The sequence below is a fragment of the Phyllostomus discolor genome, chromosome 6, assembly GCF_004126475.2.
Source record: "Phyllostomus discolor isolate MPI-MPIP mPhyDis1 chromosome 6, mPhyDis1.pri.v3, whole genome shotgun sequence".
Taxonomy (NCBI): Eukaryota; Metazoa; Chordata; class Mammalia; order Chiroptera; family Phyllostomidae; genus Phyllostomus; species Phyllostomus discolor.
The window spans coordinates 118573321-118595152 of record NC_040908.2 but is presented as its reverse complement, the minus strand read 5'-3'; the positions used below and the strand labels follow the sequence as shown (position 1 = coordinate 118595152).

General features: G+C 36.1%; 1 protein-coding gene across 11 annotated transcripts in view; it reads left to right on the top strand.

Annotated features, from left to right (window-relative positions):
- Positions 1–21832, top strand: part of EMSY (EMSY transcriptional repressor, BRCA2 interacting) — a 79938-nt gene that overhangs the window by 14052 nt on the left and 44054 nt on the right. For 6 of the 11 annotated variants that reach the window (XM_036028786.1, XM_036028788.1, XM_036028783.1 and 3 more), the window contains 4 exons: positions 1444–1596; positions 3768–4027; positions 12723–12999; positions 19818–20072. In XM_036028786.1, the coding sequence (XP_035884679.1) occupies positions 1444–1596; positions 3768–4027; positions 12723–12999; positions 19818–20072 (945 nt within the window). The remainder of the gene's footprint in view (positions 1–1443; positions 1597–3767; positions 4028–12722; positions 13000–19817; positions 20073–21832) is intronic. The other 5 variants (XM_028517337.2, XM_036028784.1, XM_036028782.1 and 2 more) reach the window with 2 other exon arrangements.

Sequence of the window (21832 nt, the reverse complement as noted above, 5' to 3'; positions counted from 1 at the left end):
CACAAAATTGCAAAAAGTTTTGGAATGAATTTTTGGTATCTGTATTTTGTTAAGAGTGAGTAAAAGGTCTTAATGGGTGACATGGAAAATAAATAAGATGATAGAAGCCATTCATTTAGCTGCTGGGGAAAGATGCTGAACTTACACTCTAGAATATAAAGTTCTGTTTTTGTCTTCTGGAATCAATGGTATATGCTGCTTCTCTGTTCTAGTCAATGTGCCAAATGGAATAGGGATTACCTGGCAGATGGAGAAAACTTTCTTATTGTTATTTAATCTAGTGATTGACACATAGTTTAAAAACCTATGAATTCTCCTGATGTCACCGAGCGTAATATTAAATTTGAGAGCACACATTTGGATTAACTTTGGTAGCTTACTTTGGTGTTGCATGAAAATCACCCTGAAGATAATGTAGCTGTCAGCTGACTTTAGGGAATTGTCTTTTCTGGACTAGCAGTGGGCTGAGGAGCAGAGTGAAACACGCTTTTCATGCATGCTAGGCTCTCTTTTTAAGCTGAAGGAAGCTATATTCAGAGAGAGATAGTTAATGGTGTACCAGTGTGCAAACTTGACTTCCATTGAGTTTCTGTTTTGTCTGTTGTAGGAGAGGTGTCTTTTCTTCCCACTTAACCTTTTCTATCCACCATCTCTCTAGTGGAGTGGAAAGAACATAGGATTTCCAGTAGTTGAATTTACGTTCAAATCCAAGTTTTGCCATTTCCTAGCTATGTGACCTCCAGCAAATTTTTTAGCTTCTGTGAACATTGGGTTCCTCACCTTTAAAATGTGGGTGTGGTGTTGTGACAATTAGTAATAATATATAATAAGATTTAGTATAGTGCGTGGTACTCAGTAAATGGTATCTTAGAGCTATTTTTGTTTGTTGTTATTTAAGATACTGAAGTATGATGTTGTCATTACTTTAGTTGAGTTATTGTTGTACTGCTTGGATGGCAAGGGACTAGTGAGTTGGTTTATAATACTGGAACCCTGCCTTGGTTCACCCCTAGTAGCCAAGTTGGAAATTGCTGTGGTTAGGAAAAAAATCACTCCATCACTCCATCAGTGGTGCTGCTAGTAATATGAAAAGGGAATACAATACTATTTAACTCCTGCCTATTTAATTCCTACCATGAATGAAAAAGGAGTTTCATTTTTCTCAGTGTAGTTTTCAACTTGATTTCTTTGTAACTGTGCTCTTCTCCGTTAGCAGTGTCACCTATAGAAAGCTGTTAAGTACTTGGGGGAAACCCAGTTAAGTGATAATTTTCAGGAAAGGATATTAATGCCTTTTAACTTATAGACCTAATACCTAGCACTGGCCTCTAACTTCTGATCATTTGAAAACATTAAAATTGGCCTGCAGTAAAAACTAGTTTTTCTGTATGAGTGGACAGTTTTGGTGAAAGTTAACAGCAAACTTTTTTATCATTCCTTCAGTAGTGGTTTGCTATTCCTACACAAGTACCACGTCAACCCCAACCTCTACCCCTGTTCCAAGTGGCAGCATAGCAACGGTTAAGTCTCCAAGACCTGCCAGTCCTGCCTCCAATGTAGTTGTCTTGCCAAGTGGAAGTACTGTTTATGTCAAAAGTAAGTGATTTTCTCAGTGTTATTAGGGCCTTCTTGGCTAAATGCTACACAATAGGCTCTGATTAGATCTGCCGTCCTGCATTAAATTATTGATCCACTGGCTATTAGCAGTGGTTACTTTTTGAAGGTTCTAGAGAATTTTTTTCTTTACATGTGACTAGGTATATATTGCTTTTTAATCTGTTATGGGGGTTGAAAATATTACTTCTTTTTTGTTCTGTGGGGAGCCCGCCTTGAACAGTGCTGTCTTTCAAGTATTTGCTTGTTTTGATTGTCCTGGAATAGAAATGTGAGTAGAAATGAAGGAATAAGCTTATTTTATTTATTCAGTATTTACTCCTATAATTGTAAACTTTGTAGTATTTTAAAAAATTATTTATGAGCCCTGGCTGGCGTAGCTCAGTGGATTGAGCGTGGGCTGCGAACCAAAGTGTCGCAGGTTTGATTCCCAGTCAGGGCACATGCCTGGGTTGCAGGCCATGACCCCCAGCAACCATACATTGATGTTTCTCTCTCTTTTTCTCTCTCTTTCTCTCTCCCTTCCCTCTCTAAAAAATAAATAAATAATATATTTAAAAAGTGTCTTTAAAAAATTTTTTTTTAAATAAAAAAATAAAATAAAAAATTATTTATGTAACATCTTAGATTCAGTGATGCGTTCTGGCGAATCCGTCTTTTATATTTCTAATTGAGTAATTTTTTGAAGTTTATTTGCAGTTTTTAAACCCCTTGATTCTACCTTGTAAAGCAGTTTAATGTCCAGTTCAATTTTTTTTTTGTTTTTAATGTCTTTATCTGCTTTTGATATCAACTGGAGATCATTAATATTTTATTTTAATTTTTCTCAATATTGTTATAAACTTGATTTTTTTCTTTTTGTAACTTTTAGAGGTGGAGTTTGCCATTTTAGACAAGACTGATTTTCGGTCATTGTCAACAGTGTTCAAATTAGAGTCTAAAAGTTGCACATGTAGGGAGTTGTATTTTATTACCAGTTTCATGAGTCATGCTGTATACTTTTTAAATGTCTGCTCTAGAGATTTTCTGTGTATGTTGCAAGGTTTTATGTTTCTCACTTGATTTTTAAAAAAATTCTGCAAAACTAGTCAAGGCTTTAGTACATAAAGAAAAAACTAAAAATTTGGGACTATTAAGTTTATATCTGTTTTCTCTGGATTTAGCCAAGATGGTCTTTTAAAATAACTTTAGAGATCTACTTTTTAATCATTTTGTAAAACCTTAAGAGGGAATCCCAAACATGAAGAAACCATTTTATATAATATGTAGTTTCAAGTAATAGGAAGTTTATTGCTTTATTCTTAGAAGTCACACAGGCAACATTAGTCTGGGATATAATCATTCATTCACCTAACTTTATACGTGCAAGACACTATACCAAGGAAATCAACCAATGAGACTTAGTCATTGCCCTCTGGGAGCCCATTAATTATGGGAAGTACGCAGACTGACAGTCAGTCACATTGCCATGAGACAAGTGATACAGAAGAGAATGTACAAAGTGCTTTATAGGCTCAGAGGAGAGGTGGATTCTCTGAGGAGATGGCCTGCAGGACGGTGATTGCAGAATAGAAGGTGGTCATTGGTGCAGGGTGGTATTCCCCAAAGGTCAGTAGTGTGTAGAGACTTCAGATGGATAGAATGTGGTAAGGTTTTGGGGAATGGTGAGCAGTTCAGTGTGCCTGGGTTACAGAGATACACAGGTTTAAGTGGAAACAGGGTACTGTCTTCTTATAAAGAAATGGGACTTCGAATGATACAGTAATGATTTTGTGCCTCATCTTGTAGGGAGATTAAAACTGTTCAAGAATTTGAAGCAGGGCGTTTGCATGAATTAGATGTGAGATTTATAACCAATAGTAGGTTGGAGGGTGGAAAAGAAGTAGGGATTAAAAGCATGAAAACCTTTTAGGAGGTTGTTAACTAAAATATAGGCAGGGGCTAAGAAGGTCTTGACATGGCCGCAGGGTTAAATAAAACGGAGGGAAGACATTCAGAGCCAACTTCTCTGAGGGAGGATTGATAGGACTTAATGTCTGATTGGACGTGAGGTAAAGGGACATATCAGGGATGATTTGATAACACAAACATTTAAAAATAAAGTACAAATGCAAGATTGGTATACATACAGCAATATTGTTATTGCCTTTCAGGTGTTAGCTGTTCAGATGAAGATGAAAAACCCAGAAAACGAAGGCGAACAAACTCTTCTAGCTCCTCCCCTGTTGTTCTAAAGGAAGTTCCAAAGGCTGTTGTTCCCGTCTCAAAGACTATCACTGTGCCTGTGAGTGGCAGTCCTAAGATGAGCAATATCATGCAGAGCATTGCCAACTCCTTACCACCCCACATGTCTCCTGTGAAAATAACCTTCACCAAACCATCAACACAGACGACAAACACAACAACACAGAAGGTATGTGGTGGAGGGAGTCTCTGCCTGCCAGTTGTATTTCCATCTCTTTCAGTCAGTATTCAGATTTAACAAACATTCACTGAGTGCTTACTATGTGCTTGGCATTATGCTGGGAATGTTCACGTCTCTTATTTTAATTCTGCACATAAAGCTTTGGGATAGGTATTATTTCATTTTTTCCTAATGGGGCTCAGAGATGTCAAATGACTTGCCTAATATGTCATAGCCAGCAGATCTGTTACTTCTAAAACTTTCATTCTATTTCTATTATTGTGATGCTATTTGGAAAAATATAAAATACAAAAGATTTTTTTAATCTGAAATAAGAATAGGATGACTTTACCTTTAGAAACTCAGTTTTTACTTTGCCTGAGTAACAAAGTTGTCAGTTAGGTGTTTCATAGAAGAAGGAAGCATATGATTAAGTGAATAATTGTTGTCTTCTGGTTTTATTCTTTGTTTGCAGTCATCAATTTATTCCTAACCTCTTGTCTCAGTATGTTCAAATCATCTGTCTTCTGTCAATTTCATGTTATTAGAACCTTCTAACATCGCACACTAATCTGGATGCTGATGGCATTCTAGATTTGTTGGATGCACATCTGTGTTTCTGGGATCTCCCTTCACCACATTCTGACCTTCCTCTCTTTTGGTTTATTTACTCATTTACTAGACTGTGTCCTGTAGTAGATTCTTGGTGTATAAATGGATGGAGGGTATACTTTTGAGACCTCGTATGGCAGCCTGAAAATTTCTTTATTCTACCACTTTCTTGATGGGGGCATATTTGAGGATTGCAGTCATTTTCCCTAGAATTTTGAAAATATTGCTCCATTGGCTATTGGCTTCCAGTATTGCTTTTGAGAATCCCAGTGCTATTGTAATTTCAGATCCTCTTTTCCTTTTTGAAAACTCAGTAACTTTCAGAGTTCTGAAATTTCAAGCTAATTTTTCTTAGTGTGAGTCCTTATTTTATTCACTGGGTTAAGTACTCAGTGGTATCTTTCATTTATTTCTTCTATTTTTCTCTGTTCTCTCTTTTTAGATCACCTATTATTTAGGATATTGAACTGCCTGGATCAGTCCTTTAATTTTTCTTATCCTTTCTCGTGTACATTTTCCATTTGTTTGCATTTTTCTCTCTACTATAGTATAATGGTTAGAAGTCTGGATTTTGGAATTAGACTTCCTGAATTCAGATTCCAGTATTTGCCACTTACTATCTGTATGGCTATGGGAAAACTAAATTCTAGTCCTAAGTTTTCTCATTTGTAAAATAGGAAAAACAATATATCCATTTTTATAGAGTTTGGTGGTATAAGTAAATGAGACAATAAGTATAAAACTGTTAGAAAAGAGCCTAATACATAGTGTTTTATAAGTATTATTTTTCTTTATCCTTTGCTACTTCATGGAATTTTTAAAAGTTTGCTGTCATACTTTAAATTTCTTATCACTCTTTTTTGTTCTCTGAAAGTTCCTTTTGTTAAAAAAGTAGCATCAATATCCTGCTCTTTCATACAATCACTATATTCTCTTATCCGATGATAATTCAGGGTAATTTCTTGATGTTTTCTTTCATGTTTTCTCTTTAACCTGTAAGTTTCTTTTATCTGTTTGTTTTGATCTCTTTCATATCAGAGTTTCCTTAAATGCTGGCTGTCTGTTTATATATGAAAGTGGGCATTAACCTGACAGAAAGCTCTGTATATAGGGTGGGATAGGCTGGCTGGTGACTTTCATTATAGGTTGACCTAGATGGGATACTTGTTGAGAAACACCCACTGCCCCTATACCTACACCAAGCTGTCACTCTCACGAAGGCTTTTCATGGACTGGTCACTTTCCTTAGAGAATCTTTCCATCTCCTACCTAGAGCAAGTCTTTCTGCCCTTATTTTGAGAGTAGTAAATGGAAAGAGGGGGCTGGATAATCCCACCTTTCAGTATATAGACTTTACCTTTGTTTTCAGAATAGCATCCACTCCATCTATCCTGATGCCATCATATTCCCTTGGATTTAGTCTTTCTTTAAAATGAGGGAGGATAACTGGGATTTAAATGCTATTTAAATGGACTTTCAACTAATTTTTTTTCTCTCTAGTTCCACTTTTATCCCCACTTCAGAAGTATCTGGTGCTTTCAGCTCCCAAGTCCTTCTGGAGTTCTCTGATGCAAATTGCCTTGCTTTTTGTTCTTCTGTTTGCTGTTTTAAGCTTTTACTTTCTTGGGAATGCTTGCTTGCTTACTGCTTGTCTGTTTGTTTTCCAGTTTCCAAAACCTTTATAACTGTTGTCTCCTTTCCATTTTGACCTTATAGGTTTATGCCTCTTCCCTTTAAAAAAAAAAAACCCTTCATACTTTCAGAGGGATTTGGGGGGGAGAGTGGAGGTAAATTTTTGTGTTCAGTGTGTGGTCTTCCCCATCTTTGAATATTCATATCCATAACTTCCATTTAAAGAATCTTCTTAACTTTCTTAGAAAGATGTCATTAGATAATATATAAAAAAGATCATTTTCTTAATTAACTGGAAGTGATGAGTTAATCTGTGGAATATAATTCTATTTTCAGTCTTAGAATGAGGTATTATGGTATAGTATTAAAATCAAGCAAGAATCTTTGTAGTTGAAGTGGCCAGGGTTGGACCCCAGCTCTTTCAGTCTGACCTAAGATAACTTAGTGTTTCTAAATTTGTTTATCTGTCAGTTGAGAATAATGTCGATCTTTAAAGGTCATTGTGAGGATTAAATGAGATTGGATATTTTAAATTGCAATATAACATATGTACCCAAAAAATGTTAGCTCCTTCCCTTGCAGTTATTTTATGGAATGCAGTGCTTTTTATTTGCACCTTTATCAGTGAGCTGTTCCAAATAACTGAATCCATCTCTTAAATTTACCTCTTAATACATAGAAATTGACTATTTTAAATGACTTCTTAAATGTCATAAATTATGTCTTAAATTATGTAAACTGAACATAATTTTTGCATTTGTATTTGATGACTCCAAGGTAATCTTTCTGAATATCACTTTTTATATATTATTATAATACAGTTATTGCTTTCTGGGATAGCCCTATATTAGGTAGCATCACGTGCTATACTCAGCTACACTGAGTTTTTAAGTCAATATACTATAATTTTTTTACTGTTCTTTCTTTGCTGGATCTTATTTTATCAGTAATTCTCTCCTCCCCCATATCTACTTTTTAAAATTCAGTATTTGAGAAATAGTGTAGCAAAGTTATAGCTAAAAGAGCAGTCACTTCCCATCCATGTCCTTCTATTCCCTTACTGTTTTATTTTTATTTGTTATGCTTATAACTAGGTGACATTTTATACATATTTGTTTATTTCCTTTCAGAGTATAAGTTGCCAAAGGTAGGGACTTTTGTCTTATCATTCCTTAGTGGTTAGAATAGTGTCTGGCATGTAGTAGGTGTTAATTAATATTTGTTGGAATGAGTGAATGAATGAATGAATAAGTTTGATTCCACTATTGGCTCTACTACTTTTCTTGAGCCTCAGTTTGCTTAGAAAGCAGAGTTAGCAACAGTATTTACTTCCTAGGATTATCAGGATGATTAAATGAGATGATTTATAGAAAGTGCTTTACATAGTACATATGCCAAGTTCTCAGTAAGTGTCACCTAACATTATTAACTTTTGAATTTTCCTTGGTAGACCTATATAAAGATACTTAGTATAGATGGGGGTTCACATAAGTGAAGTTAGTGGGGGTTTTTTAAATTTGGTGACTTTACCATATCTTTATTTTTGTTTCTGTCTTCTGACTGGTCAAATGAGAATGGATAGTTGAGGTTGTCACACTTATGATGTTCATAAGTTGGCATGTTTATCTCTAAAGTCATATGTGAGCCATGCTGTGAGAATTGAGGCTCAGAGCCTTAGATTTTTTCTACTGTGTTTAAAAAATAAGCATTTAAAACAAATTATGTTAAAAGCAAGACTTATTTGTTCTATAAATATTTATTATATACTGTGTTCCAGATGCAGTACCATTAGTTTTATTATTTTTTGGACAAACTGAGTATCTGTAGGACTAACAGATATTCTTTGGGATTTTTGTTTGTTTTTGGAATTTTCCTTTTGCTGGGTAGTTGGATTTTTTGAAATCTTTGTAAGGCTGTTATTACATTCACCTTGGATTTCCCACTAATCCTGTATAAGTTAACTTAGGAATTATTTTAGGTAAAGTGACTTTTACATTGAATACAATTATTTATGATTTTGTGGACTTGATTCAAATTCAAATAGGTCATATATTTTCAAGATAGACAAATTCCCACCTATGTTAATGTGGTGCCATCATTTTAAGTATAACCTTGGTATGTCACTTATATAAACAAAGCAACAGAATATAGCTTTGTGCTTTCATGTGCTTGATTGATATTTTTCATTTTATCCTTAGGGTGCAAGTCCCAGCACTCTTAAGGAGTTTTTGTGAGTGCTAGAAGGTCAGTAATTTGAATTATGGCCTGAATAAACACTGTTTGGTACTTGGTTTCAACACCCCCTTTTTTTCCCCTGTTGTAATAATAGGTAACTTTAAAGTGCAAGTAAATTTTCTTCAAAGTAGATCTCTAATTTTGGATAACCCCTTTTCAGATAAAAATCGGTTTGCAGACTGAAATCCCAAAATTTGTTTTATCTTTGTATCTGTAACCTAAAACACACTCTGAAAGACTGGAGATTTATTTTCTGTAATTTTGTTATCTTAATGTTAGAAGCCTACAAGCATACTCCAGTTCTGAAATTGCAAATATTTGATACAAGTATGAAAGTTTTCCCCTTCCCTTGCGCATGACAGACATTGCTAATTAATCGTGTCATACTTTTTTGCCAAGCCTTGGTGAATCCTCATCTGTACTGCAAAGTCCTTATAAACACTGTAGTCCAAAAAGCTGCCACTATTACCATAGTTCAGAATCAGCAAATGTGAAACCTAATTGCTATTACTACGCTAATTGGTTTGGCTATGGTAGTAGCTATGTGAGTTCTTTTGATTCTCAGAATTTTGGAAAAAGGTATCTAAAATTTTTTAATGAAACAAAAATAGAGCACACTAAAATATATTTCCAGATTGATTTGATATATAATGTCTTTACTATATTCTTTTAACAGTTATTAAGTAGTAATAATAAGCTACTAATACATACCATTTGTTGACTGTCAAATATTGATCACCTGCTATGTGCCTAGCACTGTGTTAGATGCTTCACATCATTACCTCCTTGAATCCTTGTAATGATTTGCAAGGTAGGTATTGGTCATCCCTATTTTACAGATGAAAGTTGGAGCCCAGAGATTTGAAACTTATCCAGAGGTCTGTCATTTGTCAGTGTCAGAGGCAAGTTAAGTTCAGGTTCCTTTGACTCTTAAGTTTCTAGTCTTTTTACCATATTTGTCTACTTCCCCGTTTATATGATGGCTGATGGTCATTTTTGTAGTAATACTATTATAGGTATTTGCTGATCAAGTCTATACAGAAGTATGCTGATCAACTCTATATAGGTGTTTGCTGGTCAAGACTTCTCTCGACTACTCAGATAATTAACAAACTCCTTAAAGTTATGGACATGCACTAATTTTCTGTAACACTTGAAATATATATAATAATAATATAGTGAAAGCTTCTTTGAGATATAAGTACTGAGTAAAGACATAGTAATTTGACTGATTTAAGTTCAGGCCCTCTTTAGGACTAATAAATATTAAAAAAGAATTTCTCCCTTAAATCCTTGGGAGTTTTCAAAACAAATTTCTGCCCTTGTATAAGAAATTTTGGTGCCCTGGCTGGTGTAGCTCAGTGGATTGAGTGTGGGCTTGCAAACCAAAGGGTCAAGGTTTGATTCCCAGTCAGGGCACATGCCTGGGTTGCAGGCCAGGTCCCCAGCAGGGGGCATGTGAGAAGCAACCACACATTGATGTTTCTTTCCCTCTCTCTCCTTCCCTTCCCCTCTCTCTAAAACTAAATAAATAAACTTTTTTTAAAAAAGAAATTTTAAGCTCTGGCTGGCATAGCTCAGTGGATTGAGCACGGGCTGCGAACCAAAGTGTCGCAGGTTCGATTCCCAGCCAGGGTACATGCCTGGGTTGCAGGATATAACCCCCAGCAACCGCACATTGATGTTTCTCTCTCTCTCTCTATCTCCCTCCCTTCCCTCTCTAAAAATAAATAAATAAAATCTAAAAAAAAAAGAAATTTTGGTGAAAGATGAAAAGGACATTCTGATTTGGGTATCCCTACACCACCGTTATACTCACCCAGAAAAAAATTGTGATACTACACATTTGTAAATGATTTTTGTGTTCTCAACTGTAAGATAGGGATAATAATAGTATCTGTGTCATAGGATTGTTTGGAGGTTTAAATAAGTTAATGTGTATTAGCTCTAGGAGCTAATCTTGGTTCTTTTACTTAATGCTGCCATTTCCATACATCAAGTCCTATCAACTCTACCTCTCAAAATAATCTAACACTGCTCACTTTTCTTTATTTCCACTAACACCCCAGTGCAAGCAGCCTCTATCATTGCCAAGTCTACTGCAATAGCTTCCTTACTAATTTCACAGCCTCCACTCTTGCCTCTTATTACATAGCAGCTACAGTGATCCTTTAAAATAAAAATCAGATATTTTTGCTTCCCTACTTAAAAGCATCCCATGATTTCCATTATACTTAGTATAAAGTTTAAATTTTTTACTTTGGCTTACAAATTTGATATGACCTCTGCTTGCTTTTCTACTCCCTCCTTGCCCTACATGGATGGTTTTGCTACACTAGCCTGTGTTCTGTTTTCAAGTACATTGAGCTAATTCCCACCTTAGGACCTTAGCTCCATCCTCTTCTCTTTGAAATGCTTTATGCCTATGTCACAGTATTTTAGCCATACTGGCTAAACTTGAAGTTGCTTTCTTGCCCTTTATTTTTCCTCTGTTCTCTATATCATCCTATGAGCAAATCCTGTTGGTTCTATCTTTAAATATATTCAGAATCTGTTAACTTTTCGCTACTTCTAACACAAACACTTTGATCACCATCATCTCTGCTTTGTTTATTGCAAGAGCCTCCTGATTTGTCTCCCTATTTCTATGTTTCTGCTTTCTCTGCTGTACCATACTGACAATTTATCTGTCTGTCTGTCTATCAATCTATCTGTCTATCTGTATATGTATTTATTTATAGAGGGGAAAGGAGGGAGAAAGAGAGGATGAGAAACATCAGTGTGTGAGAGAATCATCCATCAGTTGCTTCTCGCTTGCCTGCCACTACCCACCCCCCACCCCTCCGCCCTGGGACCCAGAGTCCAGGCTTGTGCCCTGACTGAGAAATTGAACTGGTAACCTTTTGCTTTACAGGATGATGCTTAACCAACTGAGCCATACCATTCAGGGCTAGAGTAATATTTTCTTTTAAAAAATACTTTAGTTTTTGAACAGTTTTAGATTTACAGAAAACTTGAGAATAGTACAGAAAGCTCTCATGTACCTTGCACTATTTCTATTATTTTTAATATTTTATATTAGTATGGTACACTTGTTATAATTAATGAACCAAATTGATGCATTGATATTAACTAAAGTCCATGGTTTATTCAGATTTTATTTTTTATTTAACCTATTATCATTTTTTGTTCTGGGATACCATATTACATTTAGTTACCATGTCTTCTTAGGCTTCTCTTGGCTGTGAAAGTTTCTCACACTTTCCTTAATGTTTGATGACCTTCACAACTTTGAAGATTACTATTCAGTATTTTGTAGGTTATTCCATTATTGGAATTTGTCTAATGTTCTTCTCATGATTAGACAAAGGTTATGGATTTTTAAAAGGAGACCACAGATGTAAGGTGCCGTTTTCATCATGTCAGAGTAAGGGAATGTACTGTCCACATGGTCTTCCGTCATCCAGTCCTCCGTTGCTGCTCTGAGTCTGTCTTCTGTTGCTCTCTACTTAATAAATTCCAATCCCATTTATTAGTCCTTGAAGTTTCTTGAATATACCAACCTTGATTCTGCATCAGGGCCCTTGGGTTTACTGCTCCCTGTGCCATTGGATGCTCTTTCTCTAGGTGACCACATGGTTCACACCGTTTGGTTGTTTAGGTGTCAGATGTCACCTGCTTTCTGCTCAGATGTCACTTTATCAGAGAGATCTTTAAATACTTTATAAAAAGTCATAAAGCACTCCCATTATTTTTTATGTCCTACCCTGCTTTGTTGTCATTTCCAACATGAATATATTTACTTTTTTATTTGTTTATTGTTACTCATCCTCTGCTAGAATGTAGTTCCATGAAAGTAAACACTTTGTTTTGTTCATCCCACTATCCCCAGCATCTAGAATCATGCCTGGCACATAGTAGATGCTCAACAAATATTTGTAAATGAACAACTATTTAAATTATTTTCTAAAAAGATTGTGCCAATATATATCCCCTTAGCAGTATATTAAAGGTCTGTGTCTTGAACATCATTGAGTGTTGTCTTTTAAAATATTTGGCTGGTAAAAATTTTTTATTCAAATATTTTTAGTTGTATATTTGTTGAATTGTTTCTTCATGTTTCGTGTTTTGTAAGTTATTTTTGAATGCTATATAACTAACTGTGAGTCTAGATACAATAGTAGTCTAACAGGTATATGAAAATAACTTATTTTTCCTTTCTTAGGTTATTATAGTGACCACATCACCAAGTTCAACCTTCGTACCCAACATTCTCTCCAAATCCCATAACTATGCAGCAGTCACTAAGCTTGTACCAACATCAGTAATTGCTTCCACAACCCAGAAGCCACCAGTGGTTATAAGTGCTTCACAGTCCTCTCTGGTCAGTAGTAGCAGCAGTGGCAGCAGCAGTTCTACCCCATCACCTATTCCTAACACAGTTGCAGTAACAGCTGTGGTATCTTCCACACCCTCTGTGGTCATGTCAACAGTAGCACAAGGTGAGTAGTGATTCAACCTGTAATTCTGTCCTTGTGGTGTAAGAGAATTTTGAAGAAAACTCGATGGGTTTATTTTTCTTCTTTGGGTCTGAAGGCCCCTCTTGTTTCATCACAGATTACCACTTTCCCTCTCCCAGTTTGAGAATGTCAAGATAGTGGGTTACTCAGGTTTTTAATATTAGTATGCTTACTCCAAAACTTTTGTTCACATGCATAGTATCTACTCACATAGGCAATTAGCATTCCCAAAATGTAGGTTAAATCTTGTCACAACAGATTTCAATGGTATAAACAAATATCTTTAATGTAGGAGAATTTTTAAATAAGAAACTTATGATTATTTTACTATAGGTTCTTTAGAACAGATATTAAGTATATAACATCTTCAAAGTAAGTCACCCAATGATAAGAAGTAGGGGGAAGAGAATGATTTCAAGGAACTGTCATTTGCCTTTTTTTTGGTTTCCTAAATTTTTCTCTATCGGTGGGTCATGAGAGGTATTGAGAGGCACTGAGGCTGAACTGAAGGACAATTGCTTTTTTATAGAGGAAAGGATATGTGGAAACCTGTCTTCTGTTAGCTTAAATCAGTTTAGACCTCTTCTATACTTTTGGTGAAAGGCAAATAGCACATTGTTAAAATTTTCTTTCTACAGTGTTGGTAAGTCTTAAGATGGGGATCAGAGAGAAACATTTATTATACAGAATTCATACTCATGGGAATATTTATTATACAGAATTCATACCAAAGGGAACATAGAAGCAATATAGAAGAGTACTTAGTATTAGTTTTCATTGAATTTTATTTGAATAATATATAGCTCAAGATAGACTGAGACTTGGAAATTTCCTAGTTTATGAACTAGTAGCAAATGCAAGTAGTCGAATAGGGGGATAGTGTCTTTTATAATTGCTTTAGTCATGCTCACTGTGTTCTGATCACTGTGTTAGTAAGGAAGAGGTTACACAGATGTCAGTATTCCTTTTCTGTGGCCCTAATGGTAGCATGTGAGAGCAGCTGTCATTATTTTCTGACTCTGATATCCATTTAATGTCTCAGTCAATAAAAGGAAGAAATAGCAAGCTTGAAATTTTCTCTTGTTACCTTAACTAATTTTTTTTAAAAACATTCTCACTTTTCTATTTGTGCAGCAGTAAACTATAATGTAGTATTATTAAAATATAAATAATTTCTCTACAGAAAGTTTGTTTAAAATGCTGGTTACAAACATGATCTAAATTCATTTCAAAATTTGAAGGTGCAAGAAGGAAAGGCCACCTGTCTCCCTACCTTGCTGATCCTTATATCAGAACTATCACCCATTGACAGTTGTTTTTCCCTTCTAGTCCTGAGTATACAATTTGCTAAAGTTTACTATATTAGAACGGTTACTGTTCTTACAAGTTATTATATGAGATAAAAGGGGTATTCCTCTTAGTTACTAATGAAATATCTTTAGACAAAATGATTATTCCATGCTTCTGTTTTTGATTCTTAGTTTTTTCCAGGTACCCTCTGAAGCTCTTGGGAACTTATGACTTCCCTGTTTTCTTCTTTGCTTCTGTCATCCTGTATTTCTTTGAGTCTTAACTAGTTATAGGGGAGCTGGATAAGCTGCCTCAGAGATTTTTCATAAATTCACTGGAATTCAGTAGAGCATGAGAGATATAAAGGTATCTGAATGTAGGTACTCACAGAAACTGTATGACTACTTTGAGTTTCTGTTTGAGATATTTACTTAGAAATTATTAGTGCTAAAAAATTAAGGCACCTTCTTTTTAATGAACTATAGAAATGATCCCTGAAAGTGTAGTCTTAAGGTACCTTCTTTTTAAAAAGATAAAGTTTAGTGGAAGTGGTAACATACAGATTGTAGTCGTGATTCTGGCTACAGGGCTTCTGTAGCAGCACCTCCTGTGTGGGTACCTGGGGGACAAGCACAGTCAGTGTCTGCTTTTGTTGGAGATTAAAGACCAGCTGTTTTAGAGCAGATGTCTCCATCTCCAGTTATTCTCGTAGGGGCAGCTGGTGGTAGAGGGGGAAGAGTCTTAGTAGCAGTAACTTGGTTGAGTGATTCCTTGTTTATAAATGTAGAGATGGTTCCAAACATAGGGAGTAGGGGGATTGTATATGGTCAGCTCATGCTGCAGGAAGGGAAAGGAACTCCTTAGTATTTGGAATATGGGAATTCTTAAAATTCTGATTAGAATGGTTCTGAGTTGGTCATCTAGAAGAAAGGATAATTTTAAAGATTTATTATGGAAAATGCCAAACATAAGTAGAGAGAATAGTAAAAATTTAGAGTATTTACAGGTTTTGGCATTATAGATTTAACTCTAGTGAACATCTCTGTGAATTTAATTGAGCCTTTTATTTTCTTAGATCCAGCTCTCAAGAGCAGGATTACCATGTTAAAAGGTTGGAAATTTTTAGTAGAGTTTTTTCTAAATGACATATTTTAACTCCAAGAACTGTATCATCTTGGAACATTTCACTAGTATGTGTCCCACTGTTAAGTCCTTGCTCTTCCTATTTACCAAAAAAGGGAGGAGTATAATAACAAGGATTTTTAAAAATTCATGACATGCTATTTAACCAGTCAGTTTAATATCTGATTTTTTTCTTTAAACTCTATGGCTATAAGACAGAACATAGTTGATATTCTTAGAGTCATGTATTCTTATCCCTTTATTTACATGACTTTGTTTTTTGATGTTTTCTGGGCATATTTCTTTAGACCTATTAAAACTCTAAACTAAGTATTTTATATTCAGAATTAAAATGTAGCCTGAACTGTGTGCAGTTCCTCTAAATATGGACTATACTGTTTGCCTCAGAGGTTGTATTAACAATAGCATATAACCATTTGGGCTTTCAGATCACACAGATAATATGTGTTCATGTGTTGAAGACATGATTTGAATACTATTCTCTAACTCTGAAGTCATCCTGACTGCTTTTATTTATTTTTTATATTTTATATATATTTTACTCATTATGCTATTACAATTGTACCAATTTTTCCCCTTTTGCCCTTCTCCAGCCAGTACCCTCATTCCCTCAGGCAGTCCTCCTGTTAGTTCCTGTCCATGGGTCATGCATATAAGTTCTTTGGCTACTCCATTACCTATACTGTTTTTAACATCCCACTATTTTGTACTTACTAAAGTACAAACTTTGTACTGACAGTCTTATGGGGATGCCTTTGTAGGTAAGGCTCTGCTTTTCTCTTGCTGCTTTTCAGATTCTCTCTTTAACTTTTGGCATTTTAATTATGGTGTGTCTTGGTGTGGTCCTCTTTGGGTCCAATGGGTCCAACTTGTTTGGGACTCTGTGCTTCCTGGATTTGCATGTCTATTTCCTTCACCATATTAGGGAAGTTTTCTTTCCATCTTTTTTCAAATAAGTGTTCAATTTCTTGTTCTTCCTCTTTTCCTTCTGGCATCCTTATGATTCAGATGTTGGTATGTTTGAAGATGTCCCAGAGGCTCCTTATACTGTCCTTTTCTTTTTAAATTCCTTTTTTTTTTTTCTTGCTCTTAATAGTTGAACTTTTTTTCTTCCTTATGTTCCAAATCATTGATTTGATTCTTGGCTTTATTCCTTGTTGGTTCTTTGTAGATTTTTTAAAAGATTTTATTGTTTTATTTTTTAGAGAGAGAAGAAAGAGGAGAGAAACATCAATGTGTGTTTGCCTCACATACCCCCAGTGTGGGGCCCGGCCCTCAACGCTGGCATGTGTCCTGACTGGGAATAGAACTGGTGACTCTTTGGTCTACAGGCTGGCACTTAATCTACTGAGCCACACCAGCTAGAGCCCCTGTAGATTTTTCTTTACCTTACTTAATATAACCTTCATTTCTGCCTGGGTCTTTTTTATGCTGTTGAGGTACCCAATATGTTCTTGGAGCATCCTGATAACCAGTGTTTTGAACTCTGCATGTGTTAGATTGCTTATCTGCATTTTGTTTAGTTCTTTTACTGGGGTTTTGTTCTCGTCTTTCATCGGGCGGTATTTCTTTGTCTCCCATTTTAGCAGCTTCCCTGTGTTTATTTCTGTGTATTAGGTAGACCTTCTTTGACTCCCTGTTGTAGTAGCATAGCCTAATGTAGGAAAGCACACCTCTAAGTTTTATGGGGTGGAGCCTTACATAATTGCCAGGGCAGGGCAACCTGTGTCCCTGCTTTGTGGCTCTGCATGGGAGGGCTCCGAGAGGGAACAATGCTGCTGCCTGGCCTCTGGAGTTTTGCCGGGGAGGAAGGTGTCTCCTGGCACTCGCCCTGATGCTAGTCATTTCAGTTATTCCCTGTGTGCCACTTGTGCCCTTCCAGCTGTTGCCCTGGTGCTGAATCCCAGAGGGAGGGAGTCTGTGTAAGTCGTAAATCTGTTGCGGGCCCTTTAAGAGGAAACTCCTGCAGTTTCTTCTGCTGCCCCAATCCTCACTGGCTTTTACAGACAGAAGTTATGGGGACTTACCTTCCTGGCACTGGAACCCTGGGCTTGATGGTCTGGCTTGGGGCTGGGATTTTACTCCTGAGGTATCCTTCCTGATTTTTATTTACCACATGTAGATGTGGGACCGCCCATTCTGCATCTCCACGTTTTTTACCTCTCCACCTTTCGTGCCTCTCCTTGTGTCTCTGCGTCTCTGCCCCTCTTATCTGTCTGGATGCACATAGCTTCTTTAATTCCTTGGGTGTTGGACTTCTATACAACTCAATTTTCTGATGATTCTGGGTGATACTTGTTTTGTAGTCTAGTTGTAATTTTTGCGGTAGTTGTGTGAGAATGTGAGGCGTGTTTACCTATACCTCTATCTTCACCAGAAGTCCCCTACTTTTACATCAGACACTTTTTGTGTACAGAAGTATATGGAGAACATAGTTCAGGTAGGGAGTTACTCGTGCACAATTTACCTTAATATGAGAGTTTATTAGGAATGCAATATAAAGGTTAGGCTTTTACATAGTTTAAAAATAACTTTCACTTGTATAACATGTTATACTGTATTTCTCGGACTATAAGATGCACCCCCTGAATTTGGGAGGAAAAGGGGGGATGCATCTTATAGTCCAAACGTAGCTTCCCTGGCTCACTGGGGGGTGGGTGAGGGTCCTAGGTTATTAAATATTGTACCACATTTTTTGCTTCAAAATTTTTTTTCCTATTTTCCTCTTCTACAGCCTAGGTGCATCTTATGGTCTGATGCATCGTATAGTCCTAAAAATACGGTACTTTACATAGTCACAAAATGTTGGTGCCTAAAGGGGCTCCAGACATAGCCTAGTTCAGCCTAACTAAGCAATGTAACATACACGTAATGTCACCCAAACTAGTGTTCAGTGGGGGTTGGAAGTAGGCAAGGTGGGATCCTGTGTAAGTAATTGAGTAAGCCCCCCATTTTGTAGACAAAATTATGACTACACCTTTTGTCTACCTTCAACTATTTCTCATTCTGATTTTACCTGACCTACAGAACAACTGCTAGACTTGTAGTGCAAGGAAAATTCAACAAGTGGGGAAGCTGAGGCCCAGAGAGTAAGAGTGACTTCTCAAGGTTTCTCCATCTTCATCATTCTCCAGAAACATTTTACTAAAGGATGTGATATTTTAAATTTTTTCTGTAATGCAGTGTTGGGCCAGTGGTGGAAGAGGGTGTGAAATAGCCTAAGTACTTGATAATTAGGCTATTAATTTATTAGTTTCTTTTCATTGTTTTAGCACTGTTCAGCAAGTTGAGTATGGTGAGTTATATTCTAGGTTCTTTTTGTTAGGAATATTAGTTTATTTACAAATAGCTGTCTTATTGTGTTGTTGATCAATTATAAGATTATTGATGAACTATCTGGGAGAGGGAAGAATTTCAGACTCATAGATTTTAGTTGAAGTTACTGGTACTCTTTAATCATTCATGCATTGTAATATTAGTTTTGCACTGAAAAGAAATGTCTTACAATCTTTTTTCATCAGAGTGTTTTTTGCTGTGGCTATATTGAGTATGCCTACTTGTAACTTTTCATATGATTATGTAATGACCCAGTTAGAGGGGTTTTTTAATTATTTTATTTTTGATTTTAGGGAGATGGGAAGGGAGGGAGAAAGAGAAGACAAGAAACTTCGATGTGAGAGGAAAACATCAATTGGTTGCCTTCTGCACATGCCCCAGGGGATGGTACCTGCAATCCAGGCATGTGCCCACTGGGAATAGAACGGTGACCTTTTGGTTCACTGGGCAATGCCTCATCAACTAAACTACACCAGCTGGGGCCCAGTTAGAGTTCCTAAGAAATAACTTAATTTATAGATTATTGGAAATGAGATATAGAAAATCTACTTTACCATGCTAAATAGTTCAAAAGATAAGTGCTTCATTGTGAATTATTTTATTTCATGCCGTGTTTAAATTAGTTCACTAGAACCTGAGAAGTAATTTCTGAAAAAAAAAAAAAACATATTAGAAATAAGATTCAAAACTTAGTTTACTTTGTTCTTATATTACATTGAGAAACCTGTATTTTCTAACAGGAAATGTATTGAGACATCTGTGAGAATATCCTGCATGATACTTTGTTTCTTTTGTGTCTCTTTACCAAGGGAAAATCAGTTTTTTTAAATGTGAGAGCAGTGATGCCTCTCTTGCAGAGTTTGGTGATTAGATATCAAATGTGTAAAATATCACACATTATATCTGACACTAGGTGCTTAATAAATTACTGCTTCTATTGATTTACCTAGTCTGTATTATCTACTGCAATAATCAGAAGTAACTTTAATTATGTTTCACTGGTGAGTTTTCTTTTCCTGACTCTTCTACAGGTGTATCTACATCAGCAATCAAAATGGCATCAACCAGACTTCCTTCCCCGAAAAACTTAGTGGGTGCCCCAACTCAGATTCTTGCACAGTTTCCTAAACAGCAACAACAGTCTCCTAAGCAGCAATTACATCAAGTGCAGCAACAGACACAGCAACAGGTGGCCCAGTCTTCTTCAGTGTCTCATCAGCAACAGCCTCAGCAGTCTTCTTTGCCGCCTGGTATCAAGCCTACCATTCAAATCAAACAGGAGTCAGGTAACTGGGAAATGCTTACACAATATGGTAATCCTCCTGTCACCAGGTCTCTGCAAAAATGTACGGATTTACTTCCGTAGATCGTTTCCTCAAGCCACGAGATTTTTAAGTTCCAAAATGTATTTTCAGACCCTCCTGTTGGAAATACCTATATATAAAAAATTGGAGCTTGGGAATAGAAAAGTAATAAAAAATAGGTTGCACTGCAGGAAGAGTAGTTTGTTTGTTTGTTTGTTCTCTCAATGAACTCTGAGGAGAGATAAAGAAAGCTGAGGAAATAAACCCAGAATTATGCTCTGGGGCCCATTGGGGTTATGGGAAGTGGGCAGTGGAAAAATTAGTCTGGGGAGTCTTGTGTTAGAGGGCAGTTCAGATATACAAATATGATGTAAAATTGTCATGAGCAGAAGAGGTGCTAAGATTATGGGACATTGTGTACAATGTGGAAGTTTGTGGTTTTTGGAATGACGATTTAGCAGTTTATTGAAAGCATCTCCAGCACAGTGGGAACTCAGATGTAGGAGTCAATTACTGTAAGTTATCAAATCATAAAAGTATTAAATAGAAAGGTAGAGAGGATGGAGTCTAAGTCAAAGGGAAATTAAAAAGCCTCTTAACATACTTAATATCTTTAAGAAAATGGATGTTTTTCTCCAATGAATCTGTACTTTATTTGGTGGTAGAACAGGAATTTGGAGGATGCTGACATTTTTAATTTATTTTGTTTTGTTTTGTTGATAGGAACATGTAATTTTTTTGAGATATTGTCGTGTAACATTGTATTAGTTTTAGGTGTATAACATAATGACTTGCTGTATGTATACAGGAGTAGGCAAAAGTAGGTTTACAGTTCTGAGTATGTGAAGCACAGAATTATTTATTATTGCACTGTTTTCCATACAAACAATTGTAAACCTATTTGCCCACCTCTATATATTATAATGATGACCCTAATAAATTTAGCTAACATCCATCATCACACATAGTTACAAACTCCTTTCTTTGTGATGAGAACTTTGAAGAACTACTCTCTTACCAACTTTCAAATATGCAGTACAGTATTGTTAGCTGTAGTCACCGTGCTGTAGATTACATCCCCAGGACTTACTCGTCTTATAACTAGAAGTTTGTACCTTTTGATCACCTTACCAATTCAGCCAGCCTCTTACTTCTTGTTAGTTCTCTTGTATCTATGACCTCTTTTTTTTTGTGGGCTTTTTGTTTGTTTTTTAGTTTCTGCATATAAGTGAGATCATACAATATTTATGTTTCTCTGACTTATTTCACTTAGCATAATGCCATCCATGTTGTTGTAAATGGAAGAATTGTATCTATCTATCACATTTTCTTTTATTATTCAGATTTAATGTTTTATTTTTTTAAGTATTTTCAAAAATTTTCCACATGATTTTTCAGTCACGTATAAGCAAACCTTAAAGTAATGTGTGATAAAATCAGCGATGAAAGAAGCAAATAATTAGCCCTGGCTGGCACAGCTCAGTGGATTGAGCGCGGGCTGTGAACCAAAGTGTCGCAGGTTCGATTCCCAGTCAGGCCACATACTTGGGTTGCAGGCCACGGCCCCCAGCAACCGCACATTGATGTCTGTCTCTCTCTCTCTCTTTCTCTCTTTCTCTTTCTTCCTCCCTTCCCTCTCTAAAAACAAATAAATAAAAAATCTTTTTAAAAAAGAATACATTAAAAAAAAAGAAACAAAGACTTGTATGAGTGAGGATTATTCCCAGTTCATCGCAGGCCTC